The sequence below is a fragment of the Bos taurus genome, chromosome 20, assembly GCF_002263795.3.
Source record: "Bos taurus isolate L1 Dominette 01449 registration number 42190680 breed Hereford chromosome 20, ARS-UCD2.0, whole genome shotgun sequence".
Lineage (NCBI taxonomy): Eukaryota > Metazoa > Chordata > Mammalia > Artiodactyla > Bovidae > Bos > Bos taurus.
In genome coordinates, this window is record NC_037347.1 from 36963833 (window position 1) to 36984226 (window position 20394).

General features: G+C 40.0%; 2 protein-coding genes across 4 annotated transcripts in view; one reads left to right on the plus strand and one right to left on the minus strand.

The window, feature by feature from the left end:
- WDR70 (WD repeat domain 70) overlaps positions 1-5063 on the minus strand; it is a 278539-nt gene extending 273476 nt beyond the window's left edge. The window contains 3 exon segments of the mRNA NM_001076238.2: positions 65-148; positions 4817-4876; positions 4983-5063. Coding sequence (NP_001069706.1) covers positions 65-148; positions 4817-4876; positions 4983-5007 — 169 coding nt within the window. The 5' untranslated portion in view covers positions 5008-5063.
- A 5526-nt stretch (positions 5064-10589) lies between these two features.
- NUP155 (nucleoporin 155) overlaps positions 10590-20394 on the plus strand; it is a 51717-nt gene continuing 41912 nt past the window's right edge. For 2 of the 3 annotated variants that reach the window (XM_024981235.2, XM_024981236.2), the window contains exons 1-5: positions 10590-10873; positions 14037-14174; positions 15738-15834; positions 17558-17628; positions 19587-19679. In XM_024981235.2, the coding sequence (XP_024837003.2) occupies positions 10717-10873; positions 14037-14174; positions 15738-15834; positions 17558-17628; positions 19587-19679 (556 nt within the window). In that variant the 5' untranslated portion in view covers positions 10590-10716. The remainder of the gene's footprint in view (positions 10874-14036; positions 14175-15737; positions 15835-17557; positions 17629-19586; positions 19680-20394) is intronic. The other variant, NM_001192107.3, reaches the window with a different exon arrangement.

Here is a 20394-nt window from a genome sequence, read left to right on the forward strand (position 1 = left end):
CACACTTGTGTAAATTGGATATGGTATCTACATAAATAAGAAAGCAAGTAACTGAACTTCTTACCCAGTGTTTTCCGACTTCTTTCCACTGCTGTTCTTCGAGTTTGTTCAAACATTGCTTCCAAATCAAATGTGCGAGCTTTTTTTCCTAAAACAGGAGTAAGTAGCAGACTGTGAGTTTCTTGAACTAAGTTGGCCAATGTTCAATACTTACATACTGATGTATTAATAACCACTTAAAGTCTATCTAATTTATAGCACAGCTACCAAATAACCATAAAATATCAATGAAGAAAACGTTTACTGCCAGGGAATTTTTTTTTAAATATTTATTATTTATTTGGCTGCACTGGATCTAAGCTGTGGCACTCTGGATGTTTATTTGCAACATGCAGGATCTAGTGCCCTGACCAGGGATGCAACCCAGGCCCCCTGTATTGGGAGCTCAGAGTCTTAGCCACTGGATCACCAGGGAAGTCCCAACTCCCCAGGGAAACTTAATTACAATCTCATCACTAAATAACATTAACCAGCCAACTTTCTCATCCTCCTGTAATTTATCTAGACTCCACTCTTTGAAACTTCAACATGGGGTACTAGGCAGAATAGAGAATGTTCATATCATAATTCCTGAAACCTGTGAATACATTACATTTACAGGGACTATGTACATTAATTAAGGTTATAGACTCAAAGACTGAGAGATTATCCTGGCAAGCCCAGTCTAATCATAGAAGGTCTTACAAGAAAATGTAGAATAGATGCAGAATAGATATGGCAGAAGTCAGAGAGACTTGAGATGGATCGCAGTGCATTTGAAGATGAAAGGGGCAAGAAGACAAGCAATGCAGGTATCAGAAAGAGGTAAGAAACTCCCACTTGAAAGCCAGTAAGCAAACAGGGGTCTCAATCCTAAAACCACCAGGAACTGGCATTCTGATGACCTGGATCTGCTTGGAAGCAACGTTCTATTTGATTTTACTAGTTTTTTTTTTTTTTTTAAATTACTAATACCTATTCTGTGTTAGTTAGAATGTGGTAAAAATGCTTTCCTTACACACTGCTGCTGCTGCTAAGTCGCTTCAGTCGTGTCCGACTCTGTGCGACCCCATAGACGGCAGCCCACCAGGCTCCCCCGTCCCCGGGATTCTCCAGGCAAGAACACTGGAGCGGGTTGCCATTTCCTTCTCCAATGCATGAAAGTGAAAAGTGAAAGGGAAGTCGCTCAGTCGTGTCCAACTCTAGCGACCCCATGGACTGCAGCCTACCAGGCTCCTCCGTCCATGGGATTTTCCAGGCAAGAATACTGGAGGCAGGTGCCATTGCCTTCTCCGTTTCTTATACACTACTGATTGATATAAACTGAAAGCACCTTTCTGAAGAGCATTATGACAACAAATACCAAGAAGTTTTAAAAGCTATATACTCAATTTTTTGTTACTTTTTAATATCTATATATTTTATCAAAATAGTCCCTCCTGTAGAAATCTACCCTATGGAAGTATACATAAAACTCCTTTTACAAAAGGAGATAAAAGAATTATTTATAAAAATGTTTATTTCAGTATTACTGATAAAAGAAAAGAACTATGTGAGAGAAACCTTAAAATGTTACACATTATAGCACTTCTATCTACTATTCAACCCATCAGAAGACATGCTTTGGAAGAGCATTTTTATAAAATGGAAAAATCCTCAAAATATTACGAATTAAATTCCATATAATTAAGAATAAAATTGTACATACATACATATGATCTTAATGTTATTAATACACAACAGAAAAAAACTGGAAAGCAAACAAATTTTTATGCCTTGATTTTTAGCTCATGAAATTATGAATGATTTTACTTTCTTCCTTCTCATTTATTGGGTTATTTATATTAGGGAGAAAGCTATTAAAAGGAAATGCAACAAAAATAAGTAACATAATACTGTGTACAAAAATACGTACATAATACTACATTTCATGCAGAGATGGGCACAATAAAGGACAGAAATGGTATGGACCTAACAGAAGCAGAAGATATTAAGAAGAGGTGGCAAAAATACACAGAAAAACTATACAAAAAGCATCATCACAACCCAGATAATCACAGTGGTAAGATCACTCACTTAGAGCCAGACATCCTGGAATGAGAACTCAAGTGGGCCTTAGGAAGCATCACTATGAACAAAGCTAGTGGAGGTGATGGAGAAGGCAATGGCACCCCACTCCAGTACTGTTGCCTGGAAAATCCCATGGATGGAGGAGCCTGGTGGGCTGTAGTCCATGGGGTCGCTAACAGTCGGACCCGACTGAGCGACTTCCCTTTCACTTTTCACTTTGATGCATTGGAGAAGGAAATAGCAACCCACTCCAGTGTTCTTGCCTGGAGAATCCCAGGGACAGGGGAGCCTAGTGGGCTTCCGTCTATGGGGTCGCACAGAGTTGGACATGACTGAATTGACTGAGCAGCAGCAGCAGCAACAGTGGAGATGATGGAATTCCAGCTGAGCTATTTCAAATCCTAAAAGATGATGCTGTGAAAGTGTTCCACTCAATATGTCAGCAAATTTAGAAAACTCAGCAGTGCCCACAGGACTGGAAAAGGTCAGTTTTCATTCCAATCCCAAAGAAAGGCAATGCCAAAGAATGTTCGAACTACTGCACAATTGCACTCATCTCACATGCTAGTAAAGTTATGCTCAAAATTCTCCAAGCCAGGCTTCAACAGTATGTGAAGCGAGAAGTTCCAGATGTTCAAGCTGGTTTTAGAAAAGGCAGACGAACCAGAAATCAAATTACCAACATCCGCTGGATCATTGAAAAACCAAGAGTTCCAGAAAAACATCTATTTCTGCTTTATTGACTATGCCAAAGCCTTTGACTATGTGGACCACACCAAACTATGGCAAATTCTTCAAAAGATGGGAATACCAGACCACCTGATCTGCCTCTTGAGAAATCTGTATGCAGGTTAGGAAGCAACAGTTAGAACTGGATACGGAACAACAGACTGGTTCCAAATAGGGAAAGGAGTACATCAAGACTGTATGTTGTTACCCTGCTTATTTAACTTATATGCAGAGTACATCATGAGAAATGCTGGACTGGATGAAGCACAAGCTGGAATCAAGACTGCTGGGAGAAATACCAGTAACCTCAGATATGCAGATGACATAACCCTGATGGAAGAAATCAAAGAACTAAAGAGCCTCCTAATCAAAGTGAAAAAGTTGGCTTAAAATTCAACATTCAGAAAACTAAGATCATGGCATCTGGTCCCATTACTTCATGACAAACAGATGGTGGAACAGTAGAAACAGTGACAGACTTTATTTCGGGGGGGGCTCCAAAATCACTGCAGATGATGATTGCAGCCATGATATTAAAAGACACTTACACCTTGGAAGAAAAGTTTTGACAAACCTAGACATCGTATTAAAAAGCAGAGACATTACTTTGCCAACAAAGGCCCATCCAGTCAAAGCCATGGTTTTTCCAATAGTCATGTAAGCTGAGCGCCAAAGAATTGATGCTTCTGAACTGTGGGGTTGGAAAAGACTCTTGAGAGTCCCTTGGACTGCAAGGAGATCCAACCAGTCCATTCTAAAGGAAACCAGTCCTGAACATTCACTGGAAGGACTGATGCTGAAGCTGAAACTCCAATACTTTGGCCACCTGATGTGAAAACTTACTCATTTGAAAAGACCCTGATGCTGGGAAAGATTGAAGGCAGGAGGAAAAGGTGATGACAGAATAAGATGGCTGGATGGCATCACCAACTCAATGGACGTGAGTTTGAGTAAACTCCAGGAGTTGGTGATGGACATGGAGGCCTGGCATGCTGCAGTCCATGGGGTCAAAAAGAGTCGGACACGACTGACTGCACTGAACTGAATACTACAGAAGCATACAGCACTTTTGTAGACATGACCTCCTAGGAGATAATAAATATGTCGTTCAAGACATTAACCAAATAAATGAATGTATGAACGAACAAACAAGAGACTCCAAAGTGAAGACTTCGGAGTAGGAAAGAAGACTAACCTACAAAGACCCACTGTATAGCACAGGGAACTATATTCAACAGTTTTCAATACCTTATAAGGGAAAAGAATATATTAATATGTATGTGTGTGTGTAAATGAATCACTGCGCTGTACACCTGAAATTAACATGACATTATAAATCAACTATATTTCCCCTTAGCTCAATTGGTAAAGAATCTGCCTGCAATGCAGGAGACCTGGGTTCCATCCCTGGGTTGGGAAGATCCCCTGGAAAAGGAAATGGCAACCCACTCCAGTATTCTTGTCTGGAGAATCCCATGAACAGAGGAGGCTGGTGGCCTACAGCCCATGGTGTCACAAGAGCCAGACAGGACTTTGCGACCAAACCACCAATACTTCAACAAAATAAGAGATTTAACTATTATAACATCACTTAATAGCCCACTTGATGCCAAAAGGGCCATCTTATTACAGACCAAAATCAGTGGTTGGCTCTTATCCTCAGGACGCAGAGAAACAACTCTCTCCATTAACTAACACCTTCCACCTCGTGGGTCAGGCAGCAATCTTTTTTTTCACTAACCGTCCCGTAAAAAGTGTCACCTGGGCTGGTCTCAGGAGACAGAGAGGAGTTAGAAAACAGATGGGGGAAGAGTGTGACTTGAAAATTGCAAGATACCCACACTAGAGCTAAAAGTATTAATAAAGAGGACTAGGCACAGCGGAACGTCGGAACACAAGGGACAGCTCGGATGTCTCTCCCAACCTGCGACTCTTAAAACCTCTGCAAAAGGAGACCATGTCTAGGGCAGTCACTCACCGAACCCCGTGAAGCCCATGGTGACCGCCAGCTGCGGGTCTGGTCCCGAGGCGTCTGAGCCTGTCATTTGAGAAAGAGAAAAGGGAAAAGGCCTTGTCAGAGGGCGAAACCAGCGCCGCCCGCCCTGCCCGACCCATCCTACAGGTGCTCGCCTCACTGAACCCACCATCGCTGGGCCCCGGGCGCTCCATGCTCGGCCACCCTCCAAGAAACCAGCAACAACCGCAGCACAAAACAGCTGCCGAAGACCCGGCAAACCGGGCAGGAAGTAACGCCTTCAAGCGTCAGCGTCGCCGCCAAGGCCAAGAGAGGCGCCTTGCGCGGAGGGACACAGGCCTCCCTGGGCTGCGCCGCCCTAGCGGGCTGGCGAGGTATAGGCGCCACAGAGCCGGGTGTCCAATTAAACCCGTTATAAAGGGATTATCTGGGGTTTCTATGAACTCTTTTTACTTCCTAAAATGCATTTACCGACCAAGTGACACTTAATCCTCAGAATTCTAAAGTGAAAGTTAAGTCGTGTCCGATTCTTTGTGACCCCATGGACTGTAGCCTACCAGTCTCCTCCATCCGTGGGATTCTCCAGGCAAGAGTACTGGAAGGGGTTGCCATTTCCTTCTCCGCCGGATCTTCCCGACCCAGGGATCGAACCCGGGTCTCCCGCATCCTAGGCAGACGCTTTAACCTCTGAGCCACCAGAATGGCTTCAAACTTCACATCACAACTAACCTTTAAGGAGATCAAATTTTTCATAAAATGTGTTCTTTACAGTAACAAGGATTAGACATTATTCTTTTAAGTAAGTTACTTTTAAATTTCTAATTTTTATTTATTTGGCTGCCCTGGGTCTTCTAGTTGTGGCATGTGCAGTCTTTAGTGTGGCATGCAGGATGAACGCTTATTGAGTTGGTGCAAATATAACTGTGATTTGGGACCATGAATTTGAAATCATAACTAGGCTCTAACACATCTTTATAATCAAAATAAGAACAATTACAATCTACACATTTTTGCCAATGAGAAATAAATCCCTTTGTTGTTCAGTCGCTAAGTCTTGTCCGACTCTTTGCAAGCCTATGAACTGCAGGACTCCAAGCTTCCCTGTACTTTACCATCTCCTGGAGTTTCCTCAAACTCGTGTCCATTTAGCTATCCAACCATCTCATCCTCTGTTGCCCCCTTTTCCTCCTGCTCTCAATCTTCCCCATAACTGCAACCAGGAAATTAAAAGATACTTGCTCCTTGGAAGAAAAGCTATGACGAACTTAGACATCATATTGAAAAGCAGAGACATCACTTTGCTGACAAAGGTCCGTCTAGTCAAAGTTATGGTTTTTCCAGTAGTCATGTATGGATGTGCGAGTTGGACCAGGAGGAACGGTGAGCACCAAAGTATTGATGCTTTCAAACTGCAGTGTTGGAAAATACTCTAGAAAGTCACTTGGACTGCAAGGAGATCAAACCAGTCAATCCTAAAGGAAATCAACCCTGAATATTCATTGGAAAGACTGATGCTGAAGTTGAGCTCCAATAATTTGGCCACCTGATGCAAAAAGCGGACTTATTGGGAAAGACCCAGTAACACTGTTCAAAAGCATCAGTTTCAGCACTCAGCTTTCTTTATGGTCCAACTCTCACATGCTTACATGACTACTGGAAAAACCATAGCTTTGACTAGACGGACCTTAGCTGGCAAAGTTATTTTTAATATGCTGTCTAGGTCTGTTATAGCTTTTTTCCAAGGATCAAGCATTTTAATTTCCTGGTTGCAGTCACCTTCCAAAACTACTTTGGAGCCCAAGAAAATAAAGAATAAAGAAAATAAAGAAACAATGTTTCCATCGTTTCCCCATCTATTTGCCATGAAGTGATGGGACCAGATGCCATGATCTTAGTTTTATTGAATGTTGAGTTTTAAGTCAGTTTTTTCTCTCTCCTCTTGCACCTTGATCAAGAGGCTGTTTAGTTCCTCTTCACTTTCTGCCATAAGAATAGTGTCATCTGCATATCTGAGGTTATTGATACTTCTCCCAGCAATCTTGATTCCAGCTTTTGCTTCGTTCAGCCCACAACATTTGTCATGATGTACTGACCTGCCTCTTGAGAAACCTATATGCAGGTCAGGAAGCAACAGTTAGAACTGGACATGGAACAACAGAGTGGTTCCAAATAGGAAAAGGAGTACATCAAGGCTGTATACTGTCACCTTGCTTATTTAACTTATATGCAGAGTATATCATGAGAAACGCTGGGCTAGAAGAAGCACAAGCTGGAATCAAGATTGCCGGGAGAAATATCAATAACCTCAGATATGCCTCAGATGACACCACCCTTATGGCACAAAGTGAAGAGGAACTAAAAAGCCTCTTGCTGAAAGTGAAAGAGGAGAGTGAAGAAGCTGGCTTAAAGCTCAACATTCAGAAAATGAAGATCATGGCATCAGGTCCCATCACTTCATGGGAAATAGATGGGGAAACAGTGGAAACAGTGGCAGACTTTATTTTGGGGGGCTCCAAAATCACTGCAGACGGTGACTGCAGCCATGAAATTAAAAGACGCTTACTCCTTGGAAGGAAAGTTATGACCAACCTAGATAGCATATTGAAAAGCAGAGACAGTACTTTGCCAACAAAGGTCCATCTAGTGAAGGCTATGTTTTTTTCCAGTGGTCATGTATGGATGTGAGAGTTGGACTGTGAATAAAGCTGAGCGCCGACGAATTGATGCTTTTGAACTGTGGTGTTGGAGAAGATTCTAAAGAGTCCCTTGGACTGCAAGGAGATCCAACCAGTCCATCCTGAAGGAGATCAGCCCTGGGATTTCTTTGGAAGGAATGATGCTAAAGCTGAAACTCCAGTACTTTGGCCACCTCATGTGAAGAGTTGACTCATTGGAAAAGACTCTGATGCTGGGAGGGATTGGGGGCAGGAGGAGAAGGGGACGACAGAGGATGAGATGGCTGGATGGCATCACTGACTCGATGGACATGAGTCTGAGTGAACTCCGGGAGTTGGTAATGGACAGGGAGGCCTGGCGTGCTGCAAGTCATGGGGTCACAAAGAGTGGGACATGACTGAGCGACTGAACTCAACTGACTCTGCATAGAAGTTAAATAAGCAGGGTGACAATATATAGCTTTGACACGCTCCTTCCCAATTTGGAACCAGTCCATTGTTCCATGTTCAGTTCTAACTGTTGCTTCTCGACCTGCAAACAGGTTTCTCAGGAGGCAGGTAAGGTGGGCTGGTAATCCCATCACTTTGTGATCCACACAGTCAAAGGCTTTAGTGTAGTCAATGCAGCAGAAGTGTTTTTCTGGAATTCCCTTGTTTTTTCTATGATCCAACTGGATGTTGGCAATTTGATCTCTGGTTCCTCTGCCTTTTCTAAATCCAGCTTTTACATCTAGAGGTTCTCAGTTCACATACTGTTGAAGCCTGCTTCTGCTGCTGCTAAGTCGCTTCAGTCATGTCCCACTCTGTGCGACCCCATAGACAGAAGCCACTGGAGTGGGTTGCCATTTCCTTCTCCAATGCTTGAAGGATTTTGAGCATTACTTTGCTAGCGTGGGAAATGAGTGCAACTATGCAGTACTTTGAACATTCTTTGGGATTGGAATGAAAACTGACATTTTTCCAGTCCTGTGGCCACTGCTGAGTTTTCCAAATTTGCTGGCATATTGAGTGCAGCACTTTTACAGCATCATCTTTTAGGATTTGAAATGGCTCCGCTGGCATTCCATCAGCTCCACAAGCTTTGTTCATAGTGATGCTTCCTAAGGCCCACTTGACTTCACATTCCAGGATGTCTGACTCTAGGTGAGTGATTACACCACTGTGGTCATCTGGATCAGTAAGACCTTTTTAATATAGTTCTTTTGTGTATTCTTGCCACCTCTTCTTAATATCTTCTGCTTCTGTTAGGTCCATACAGGTTCTGTCCTTCATTGTGCCCATCTTTGTATGAAATGTTCCCTTGCTATCTGTAATTTTCTTGAAGACATCTCTAGTCTTTCCCATTCTATTGTTTTCCTCCATTTCTTGGCATAGTTCAGTTATGAGGGCTTTTTTCTCTCTCCTTGCTATTCTTTGGCATTCTATATTCAGATGGGTTTATTTTTCCTTTTCTACCCTTCTACTTCAGTTACTACATATTCTATAGAAAACAAAGTGATACACTCAGGCTTTTTGCCTCTGTGTCCTTGCATGAGGACAGGAGAGTTTCCATGAGAACACGAACGTTGTTTCAGTTTGATATTCCCAGCACAGGTATGCCTGATGCAAATTAAGAATCCCACAACATCTGATGACATGTTGGGTGTATGTGTTACTCGCCCCATCTTCCCAGCACAGGTATGCCTGATGCAAATTAAGAATCCCACAACATCTGATGACATGTTGGGTGTATGTGTTACTCGCCCCATCGTGTCAGACTCTTTGCGACCCCATTTACTGTAGCCAGTCAGGCTCCTCTGTGCGTTGGATTCTCCAAGCAAGAATAATGGAGTGGGTTGCCATTTCCTTCCCCAGCAATCCGGGGATCGAACCCAGGTCTCCTGCATTGCAGCCGGATGCTTTACCATCTGAGCTACTAGGAAAGCATGTTGGGTGGCCTATTCTATACCAGTCCTTCTACTATGCGCTGGGGATGAAACAGTGAATTAGAATCATCTGCTTCCCCTCTGCAATGAGAAATAAAACAAGGCATTAGATCTCTGCACCCAGTTAAGATTTCGTAAACATAAATTTTCACTGTGCTGCTGCTGCTGCTAAGTCGCTTCAGTCGTGTCCGACTCTGTGCGACCCCATAGACGGCAGCCCACCAGGCTCCCCCGTCCCTGGGATTCTCCAGGCAAGAACACTGGAGTGGGTGGCCATTTCCTTCTCCAGTGCATGAAAGTGAAAAGTGAAAGTGAAGTCGCTCAGTCAGGTCCGACTCTTAGCGACCCCATGGACTACAGCCTACCAGGCTCCTCCGTCCGTGGGATTTTCCAGGCAAGAGTACTGGAGTGGGGTGCCATTGCCTTCTCCTAAACGTACCACAAAATCAACTGGTGGCGACACGGAACTAGAAAGCCTGATTTACACCGATATTTTGGTTTATGTGTCAACTTTTTCTGTTACCAATTCCTATACACTCTCAGAAGTTATTTGGTAGTGCAGTCGCTCTTTGCAGACTCTTTGCGACCCCATGGACTGTAGCCTACCAGGCTCCTCCGTCCACGGGATTTTCCAGGCAAGAGTAGTGGAGTGGGTTGCCATTTCCTTCTCCAGGGGAATCTTCCCAACCCAGGGATCGAACCCGCATTATAGGCAGACGCTTTTACCGTCTGAGCCACCAGAGAAGTCCGAAGTTACTTGGAGCATCAAACAAATTGACACGAGACTCAAATAGGTGCTGTTGCGGGTTTCCGCTACCCGAAGCTCGAGGCACCCGGATCCAAGCGCGCGCTGAACCCACCAGAACACGAGCAAGTCTGCGCAATACCCGCAGTAACCGGCTCCCACTCACCCGGCCCCTCCACCCCTCCTTCCTCTCCACCCCTACAGACCCCCGTCCCGTCCCTCCCCTTCCCTTGGCCCCACCCCTTTTCCCTTCCACCTCCGTCTCTCCCTTCCTCCAAGACAACACCGACTTCCCCACCCCTCCCCAAACAGCCACCTCCCTCTCACTTAGCTCCACCCCTAACGTCCACCCCCTCAAGTTCCCCTTCCCAGCTGCCAAATTAGATGCAAGCTTCAAATTCCCCACCCGATGAACCGGAAGTGCGTCATGCAGTGGCGCCGGGGCGGTCCTTTGGCGCGCGCGCTCTAAGCTTTGGGCTTGAGCTAGCGTCTTGGGTTTTGTCTTATTTCTCCTTGCTTTTTGACTTTCTCCGGTCGCTGTTGTCTTCGATTTTGGATATGCCGTCTTCTTTGCTGGGGTCGGCGATGCCGGCCTCCACGTCGGCCGCAGCCCTGCAGGAAGCTTTGGAAAATGCGGGGCGGCTCATCGACCGTCAGTTGCAAGAAGACCGCATGTACCCGGACCTTTCCGAGCTGCTCATGGTGTCTGCTCCAAGTGAGTGATCGTTGCCCAGTTGGTGACTGTTTCTCAACCCAAAGGACTCTCATCTGACTCCATAAATAGGTCTCATCCCCAGGGTGAATGGACGAAGACATCCTGAGAATTTAGGGCGCTCGTGTGGGTTGCCATTCCCTTCTCCAGGGGATCTTCCCAACCCAGGACTCAAACCTGGGTCTCCCTCATTGCAGACAGACTCAGTACCGTCTGAGCCACAAGAGAAGCCCTAAAGGGGAAAAGAGCCCATTTTCTATTTTTTCCTTCTCTCACCCTTCATCACAGGCAATTGAGAGGCTGGGAATGAGGAGCAAGCCCCCATTTGAGGCAGAAAGAGGCAAATATTTTAACCTTAATGAGCTTCTCACTACCTCCAGGTGTTTATCGCTAAGACTGGATGAGGAGGATCACCTGATCCAAGTTTCATCTTTGTTAATATCTCGTGTTACTATCGGAGTAAAACCGAAGAGTAAACGAAGTTAATTTGGAAATTTACTATGTTCGCTGAAAGATATGCCTTGTTATGTGTAGCGTTACTGTAATATGAAATGCTGAAGGGTATGAAAAAGAACTACAAGCGGAATGAAGGAAGGGAACAGGGAAACAAATGATGATGGGTTAACAGGGAGGGTAGGGCAGATTTTGTGCCAACAAAAGACAGGTGTCAGTACAATATTCTGTTTAATGGTTTTAAATTAAGGTCAGGCTCCTCATAGCACATAGAATCACACAAGTTGCTAGAAAAGAAGTGACCCCTGTGTGAGGTGGAAATTGGAGAAAAGTTGAGGAGAGTAAATAAGAAAAGCACAAGGTTTTGGCAAGCATGAACCAAGATATTTTAAGCAGGAGGATTCCCAGGTGGCTCAGTGGTGAAGAATCCACCTGCCAGTGCAGGAGATGAGGGTTTGATCTCTGGATTGGGCAGATCCTCTGGAGAAGGAAATAGCCACCGGCTACAGTGCTCTTGCTTGAGAAATCCCATGGACAGAGGAGCCTGGCAGGCTACAGTCAATGGGGTTAACAAAGGAGACAGACCTGGCTTAGCAACTAAACGACGACAGTATTTGCAATGTAAACCTAAAAGACAGCTCCTGCAGTTTAATAAAATTCATTGACTTAAAATCAGAGAAAAGACAGGAACAAAGCAAGGAGTATTTATTCCTGACAGCTACTCACCCGTGGGCTTGTCTTGTAAGAACTGAGTGACCTGTTAGCAGCTCTCATTTTGAACAGCACCACTCCCTTTGACCTCCTTATTTCTGAAAGCAAACTGAAAACAGTCCATATCTTCTGTCTTCTCTTCATATCTCACCCCAGTTCAACCTGTCCACCTTTACATACAGCTGCCTCGCTAACCAAATCTTTTCCTTCTTCCATCCTATTCTTTACATCCTTGTTCCAGTTACACTGAATTTAACACGTTTACTATAACAAGAGACCCCCCTCTTTGATTTTTCATGTATTCGTCTTCATTTCTAGAATGTTCTTCTTTGCCTAATAAGCTGTTCTTCCAGGCTCCATTAAATATCACTTTCTTTCTGTAGGCTTTCGTGATTCCATTGTTTTCCCACTGCCATTTAACAAGCACAGTGTTCTACAGGAAATGTATAGCTGAGTCCCTTCACTGTTCACCTGAAGCTATCACAACCTTGTTAATTGGCTACACCCCAATTACAAAATGTTTTTGGTGTTCAAAAAAAAAAAAACTTTTTAAATTAAAAAATAGTGAAGTGTCTCCAAAAATTATATTTTAATATTAAATAGAATGTCTGCAATTTGCTTCAAAAAATACGTTAGGGAAGAAGTGGATAGGACTGATATATATAAAACATGAGACGGCACATTACTGGTAATTTTTGAAGCTGGATACTCAATACATAGGGATTGACTGAATTTGTTCTCTAGTTGTATAACTTTTTAAATTTTTCATAAAATTGTTTTGTATGTCATTTTCCCCCAACATCTTTGTACTTTAGAGAGGCAGAAAATAGATGATTAGTTAGATCTAAAACACCTTGTTCAGGACTAGGAGGGACTAGACCATCCCATTCTTGCCCTTAGTGTCTAGGCTTTAGCGGAAGAGAAAAGTTGCCAGTTGAGAACACTTTATAGAGTAGTCTGATTCCTCTCCACCCTCCCCAATAAAATACTGCTTTTGTGGTATTACAGACATACCTCATTTTATTGCTGTTTGTTTTATTACACTTTGCAGATACCGGATTTTTGTTTTTGTGTTTTTACAATTGGTTTGTGACAACTCTGCCTTAATCAGATGATGGTTAGCATTTTTTAGTAATAGAGTATTTTTAAGTTATGGTGTATACATTTTTTTTTTTTTTTAACAATACTGTCACATGCTTCAGCTTCAGTATAGTGTAAACATAACTTACATGCACTGGAAAATCAAAAAAAATTTATGAGACTCGCCTTCTGGGGATGTTCATTTTATTGCAGTGGTCTGGAACCAAACCCACAACATTTCTGAAGTGTGCCTGTATTGGTGAAGGGGGTGGGGCTTCCCAGGTGGCTCAGTGGATAAAAAATCCACCTGCAATGACAGGAGACTTGGGTTCGATTTCTTGGTTGGGAAGATCCCCTGGAGGAAGGCATGACAACCCACTCCAGTATTCTTGCAGGGAGAATCCCATGGACAGAGGATCCTGGCACGTTACAGTCTATGGGGTTACAGAGTCAGATGCAGCTGAGCATGCACGCATGAGGGGATGGGGGAATGTGTGATGGGAAAAGGCATGGGTTGTTTTTAAGTGGGAAAGGAAATGCTGTTTTTTCCTCAGTCAGTATTTTGTTTGTCCACAGTTGTTTTTATCTCTAAAGCAGTTTTATGATTTTTTTCCCATTTCAGATTAGTAAAATAATAGAAAAACACTATAAATTATTGAACTAACCATTTCTTTTCTTGCGGAGACAAGTCTTTGTTAAAGCCTTTTCAGTGTTGAAACCAGGAATTGCACCCCATCTCAACACTAGAATTCCTCAGGCCTCCTTTGTGTCAGATTAGAACTTCTTTTTTCTCTATATGCCTTTAGAACCACCAGGCACACAAGTTTATTTTTGTAGCCTGCAGTACTTCTGCTTGCCCATTTGATGCCCAGGACATGGTTATTTTAAATAAATGCTTTGTTTCTCATTTTATTTTTTGTAGATAATCCCACTGTTTCTGGCATGTCAGATATGGATTATCCCCTGCAAGGACCTGGCTTGCTGTCAGTACCCAACCTTCCAGACATCAGTTCCATCCGAAGAGTTCCTCTCCCACCTGAACTTGTTGAACAGTTTGGACGTATCCTGTTCCTTTGTGTTAACTATTTAAAATATTTAAAACTTAGTGTTTTCATTATTACAGTATTTGTTTTGTGTCTAATTAGTGTTTTGTGTACAAGTTCATGTAAGGATTTTATTTAAAATACTTTTAAGTACATGGGTAGTTTGCCATGTGCCTAGAAAATTTCATAATAAAATTGAATGTTGAAAATTGAGTCATATTTTAATTGTTCAGGGACATTGAGGAGAGTGAATTGTTTACAATTAATTCTGCATTTTTGAATGACGTATGGTAAGGTGATACTTTCCTATTAAGTAGGGTGGGGAAAGGAAGTTTTTCCTACCATGCTTTTTCAGTTCAAAGGCCGATGGTTTTTTTTTTCCCCCCTATTTTAACATTTAAAACTGGGAAGTGGCTCTGAAAATATTTAAGCAAAAAATTCTAGGTATTTCCTTCTGAAAATACCCCCCAAAAAGTTTTTGGTGTGTTTTCACACTTACGGGTGTCTTAGTTTATTAGTGATTGCATTTCCAAGGATTACAATAAAAATCTACACCTAAGGGTATAAGAAACTGAAGTACTAATGCCCTCTTCATAGACTGAGAAGTTAGAGGAGATTTCTTATCTTCTAAAAGTAAGATTTTATTTGCTTTTCTTAAAGTGTGGCATACCCTATAAAAGGACTATAGAGGTATTTGCTAGGAAGCTTTTATAAAAATCAATCTGTAACTCTCATGATTAAGACATCAAGATCCTATATGAAAAATTTAAGACTTTCAAAACTATGTTAATCTATTGAGGGTGAAAGGGTTTCATGCTTCAATATAATGTGACATAGAAAAGAAATGGAAAACTTTGGAAAATGTAAAAATAAATAGAAAAATCAATATAAATAAATAAGTAAATAGAGTAAAATCTAATTGATATTTTCCCTTTAATTTTCATTGTCTCTTTGAGACTTTGTAAAATAGTGTTACTAAATACATAATACATCTTATCTTTCACTCTTCTCTTGCATAGTTTCTTAATATTCTTTAATCCTCTGTTAATACAAGAAATATTTCCTTTAATTAGAAAATGATTTTGTTTTCACAGTTGTTTAATTGTCATATAATTACATAAATCTTGGTCTATTTTTCAGTTTCTATGAGGATTATATATAGATTATCACCTAGCTATGACTTTAGCTTACCAAGTGGTTTTTGTTTTTATCACTCTCTCATACAGTTGGAAAAACTGGTCCAGTAAAACAGTGTTAAATGTCAGCTCAGTATTACTCAGAATCAAGATTTTTTTTTTAAGTTAGTAATGGCAAAAACATTACATTTGTTATTTTGTGTATATTTTAAATGGTTAGGTAGCCTATTTAGAAACAATAAATTGTAAGTGTTTTGGTCATACACTATGGCTTTCATTAAACTCTTTGGAAATAAAGATGTTTCATTTGCTCTTTCTACTGAAGAATGAATAGGTCATGGTTTTTTAATTATGTGGTTTTATATGATTTTTTAAAAAATCTTTTGAAACAAGTTTAAGGAAGAGGGGTTGAAATCATTCTGCCTTACATCCATACCACCTCAGACATGCAGTGTAACTGCATGATGGGCGTGTTCCCTCCCATCAGTAGAGCTTGGCTCACCATCGACAGTGACATATTCATGTGGAACTACGAAGATGGGTATGTATTTATGGCTGGTTTGCTTTAGCATGATTAGATTTAAATTATCTTTCTTGTAACAAGTAGTCTACTCATTAGAAGCTGCCTGGCTTATCTTTCATCCAAGTCAGTACTTCTCAGTATACATACTCCCTGGGGATGGGGTTAAAATGTGGATTATGTTATGGTCATTCTGAGGAAGACCTAGGGACCTGCATGTAACAAACTCCCAGGTGATGCTGGGGATCCGGGTACCACTCTGAGTAGGAGTCTGTTTCCCAAACTGATACCCTGTAGTAAAGAGAGTCTATCAGTGATTCTTTGAGAGATAGTATGACTTCCTTTTTTTTTTTTTGATTTGACATTTTGAAAGACCTGTTTTCCCTGCATATCTATGTGGAGTGGCAGGTTGTTAGTTTATCTTAGCAGTGTGTTGTTATTCTGTGGGCTTGACCTTGTGTAAATTAAATGTATATAAAAGGGTCTGAGTGAAGGCCCAAAGCATTCTTGATTAAAGTTTATTGATCTGCTGCATTTTTTTTTGGCTGTGCTGGGTCTATTGCTTCAAGGGCCTTTTCTTTAGTTGCGAGGAACAGGGCCTTCTTTAGTTACGGTATGCGGGCTTCTCATTGCAGTGGCTCCTCTTGTTGCAGAGCAGGGGCTCTGGTGCATGCGGGCTGCAGTAGTTGCCACTCCCAGGCTCAGAGCACAGGCTCAATCATTGTGGCGCTTGGGCTTTGTTGCTCCATGTGTCTCCTGCATTGGCTGATGGATTCTTTACCACTGAGCCACCAGGAAAGCCCTGATCTGATGGTTTTACTCTTGGCTATTTGGAAAAAATTTTTGTCTTCCGTTTCTCCATCACATTATCTTTAGGTGAGGGGCGAGATAACTAGAGAAAGTTCTGTATATATAGTTGTTACTCTTGCTCCTAAGTAATTAATGTACTTGTTAGAAACACACATACAGTCTCATTGAATCAAAACTGATACTACTTGAGAACTTGAAAGTTAACCAATTTTGTTGGCTGGGGTTTTTTTTTTTTTTTTCTTCTTTAAACTTTTCCTAGCTATTTTTATTGTTGAAATGGTATATGTCATAATAGCAGTGATATAATATTGTGATTATTCTTCATGTATCATGCACGTTGCCCCAGTTTGCTGTATTACACATATGTATTCATTTTTGCACTAAAGAATAGAACCTTTTAATTTAGGCATTGATCTCTTCAAGAAAACCTAAAAAAAAAAATTACGAAATATATAGATGTGAGAATAATTTAGTTAAAGAGGGTTTCCATGTTAATGAAAATTTTTATATTTCTGTTGGCATCTAACATACCCATTTAACAGCTACATTGAGCTTATCATGGATCAGAGGCCATTGAGTGCTTGAACAGTATTGAATAAGATAAGCGTAGTCCCTGCCCATGTGGAAAGTCTGGTTCAGCCTTACTGTGTATTCTTCTGAGAGGGTCTTCTTGGACCTGCCACAGCAGTGGATTGCTGTCACTGGAGACTTGCAAACCTGGGGAGGATATTTGGAGTGGAAACCAGCATTCCCCCTTTTCATGGTTTATGTGTAGCTTTAAGCAGACCTTGTGCCTCGCTCTTGACACTGAAACAGTTCTGTTTGCTGGTTCTATAGTCTTTTTTGTGTATGTACATATTCTACAGTTTTAAAGAGTAGTATAAGATAAAAGCTTTTCTGTATGTATAACATGTTTTCCTTCTAATATCGACAGAGGAGACCTTGCCTATTTTGATGGGCTTAGTGAGACTATTCTTGCTGTGGGGCTTGTGAAACCAAAACCTGGTAAGAATTAAAAATAGAAAGATGAAATTATGTTTGTATATCCATGGATTCCAAATATTTTAGGACTGTTGGAGATCATATTTTAGGTACTAAATTTCCTGTTGAAGTTTTGTTCTGAATTTTAATTAGAAATATAAAAAGTGATTAGGAATATTTAACAGTTTACTCACTATAGTATAAGTGAGTCTGCCTTCAAAATTGTTAAATTCTTGAATTTTATCTTGCTTTTTATTAGTCTTTCTTGATTTACCTGAAGTTTCTTGCATTATACATTTTCCAATAATTCCTGAATATAATGTAAAAACCATTTTTAGTCTGTGTGTTTTCTTAGTCCCGGTAGCCCATGGACATGAGAACAGAGTACAGAATAAATCCTAAGAGAATTCACAAGCATTGTATAACCTAAAACAGATTTCATCTTCAGTACGCTAGGTGTTTAATCATGGCTACTGACAAGCAGAATTGATTGATTTAAATTTAATATACATCTCTTTAAAATACATCTCCCTATAGAAGGAAATAATAGATGAGATTCACTTGTTTACAAGACCTTAGTAGGAATTTTTGAAGTGTAGTCATTTGAAATATAGCCATTTTGAAATTATACTAATTCACATAAATATAAACGTGCAGTTTTATGCACTGTTTTTATGTGATTGCATTGGACATATATTTCCCTTACATAGAATTTTATAGCAGCCTTTACTGTGCTGTATGTTTCTGTATTTTGTTTCTTCATTGAAGAGCTTGTTCATATGAAAGTCAATAGCTGTTCCTGCCCGCTATCATAATAAATACTAATTGTCCATCTTAAATAGTTAAACTTTGTTCTCCTCAAAAGTAATTTTCAGTACAAAATTGAAATGGGAGGTCTTTGATAGGACAATAAAGGTGTTATCTTTGATAAATTTTCATAAATGTCAAGCTCCTTTAAGTCAAATTCTGAAATATTGGGTATATTTTGAAGTCATTTAGTAAAATGTCTGTCCTTCAGCTTTATTGATGTGAATCTTGAAACACAAAATTGTGACCTTTGTCCCGCTTGGTATTCATCAGTGAAAGTAAAACCAAGTGATGGTAGAAGCTTTGTTATGTTTTCTGACATTTAATACCCAAATGAATACATACAAAAAGATGTCCATTATCATAAGATACATTTGCTTTTATTCTTATCCGTGACACACTAATTTCTGGATATTATAGTATGGAGTACATGTACCATTTCATACCACTCCAGACTTTTAAAATTTAAAATTTAAACAGAAGTTTAGCATGAATTAACATTTTAATATTTTGTACTTGGTTTACTGCCTTCTCTGAATCTGTGAATTTATCTGGCTGTGATCCTGAAACTTATTTCATCTATAAACTCATTTCTGTGTCTGTGAGTTTGACTATTCCATGAACTTCATATGGGTGGAATTATGTAGTATTATCTTTTTGTGACTGGCTTGTTTCACTTAGTATGATGTCCTCAAGGTTCATGACTATTGGAGCATATGTCAGAATCTCCTTTTTAAGGCCTAGTAATATTCCACTATATATTACATACTACATTTTGTTTACCCATTTATCAATTGACAGTAACTTGAGTTGTTTCTACCATTTGGGTTTTGTGAATAGGATTATGAACATGAATATAGAAGTGAAGTTTAATTTTAATAAACCTAAACTGTTTTATAATGTAACCCTCATTTAAATATCATTAAATGCTATAGTGTTTGTTTCAAGTTTTTTTTTTAACTTCTATTTGCTTATTTAAATGAACGCAGTAATGTTTTAACATCAACATTAAATTAGGTTGACACTTTTCATATACCAGTTAATCTATTGTGTTATTTTGTCACTGAGTTGTGTCCAATTCTTTGCTCATATTAAAAGTGACCATATTCTGTTAATACTTAAATGTTGGGTATTTTCCAGAAAATAGAGCCTAACTCATGTTTACTTTATCTTAGGCATCTTCCAACCTCACGTACGACACCTCCTGGTTTTGGCAACCCCTGTGGATATAGTGATTCTTGGACTCAGCTATACTAATTTGCAAACAGGTATAGCAACTCACATGTTGTGTTTTTTTAAATAAAAATATGTTGCCCAATTTAATATTATAATTGAAAATTATTTTTTTTCAGTAAGTTAACTTTCTGAGCTCTTTGCTCTTAGGAAAATAATACTTTCCTATAGATATAATATCTTTCAGATTAGTAACTCCACAAAAGAATTATTTTGGATTATTTGCCATGTTAATGTACCTTTCTAAAATGTCCAATGTAAAACAAGGGTAATAGAAAAGAAATAGTTGCCACTAGTAATTTTTCAATAATGCCTTCAATGTCTTTTTTTTTTTTTTTTTTTAAGTGGCCATTTTAACATACGGAACACAGAAATATACATTATTCTTTCCCTTAAAGTAAGATGCTATCAATCAATTTATTGCAAAAACATTCAGTGGTTTCTTTTGCATTCTAGTACCATTTTAGGTAAGATAATATTGAATTTCGGAGACTCCAATGAATGAATATTGGGAGGGTAAGAGATTAAAAAAAATAATTAATGATTATTACTGCCATATCCCTAGGCTTTTTTTTTTTTTGCAAAATTTAATACTTTGGTTTAGTTTTTTTGTTTGATGTTTTACTATGTTTTCTATATATATGCTATATATTTTATATATGTTATACATACATACTGAAGATTCTATTTTAACATGAATTATAAAATTGTTTATAGCAGACTATAGTAATTTTAAAATGTACATTTTAC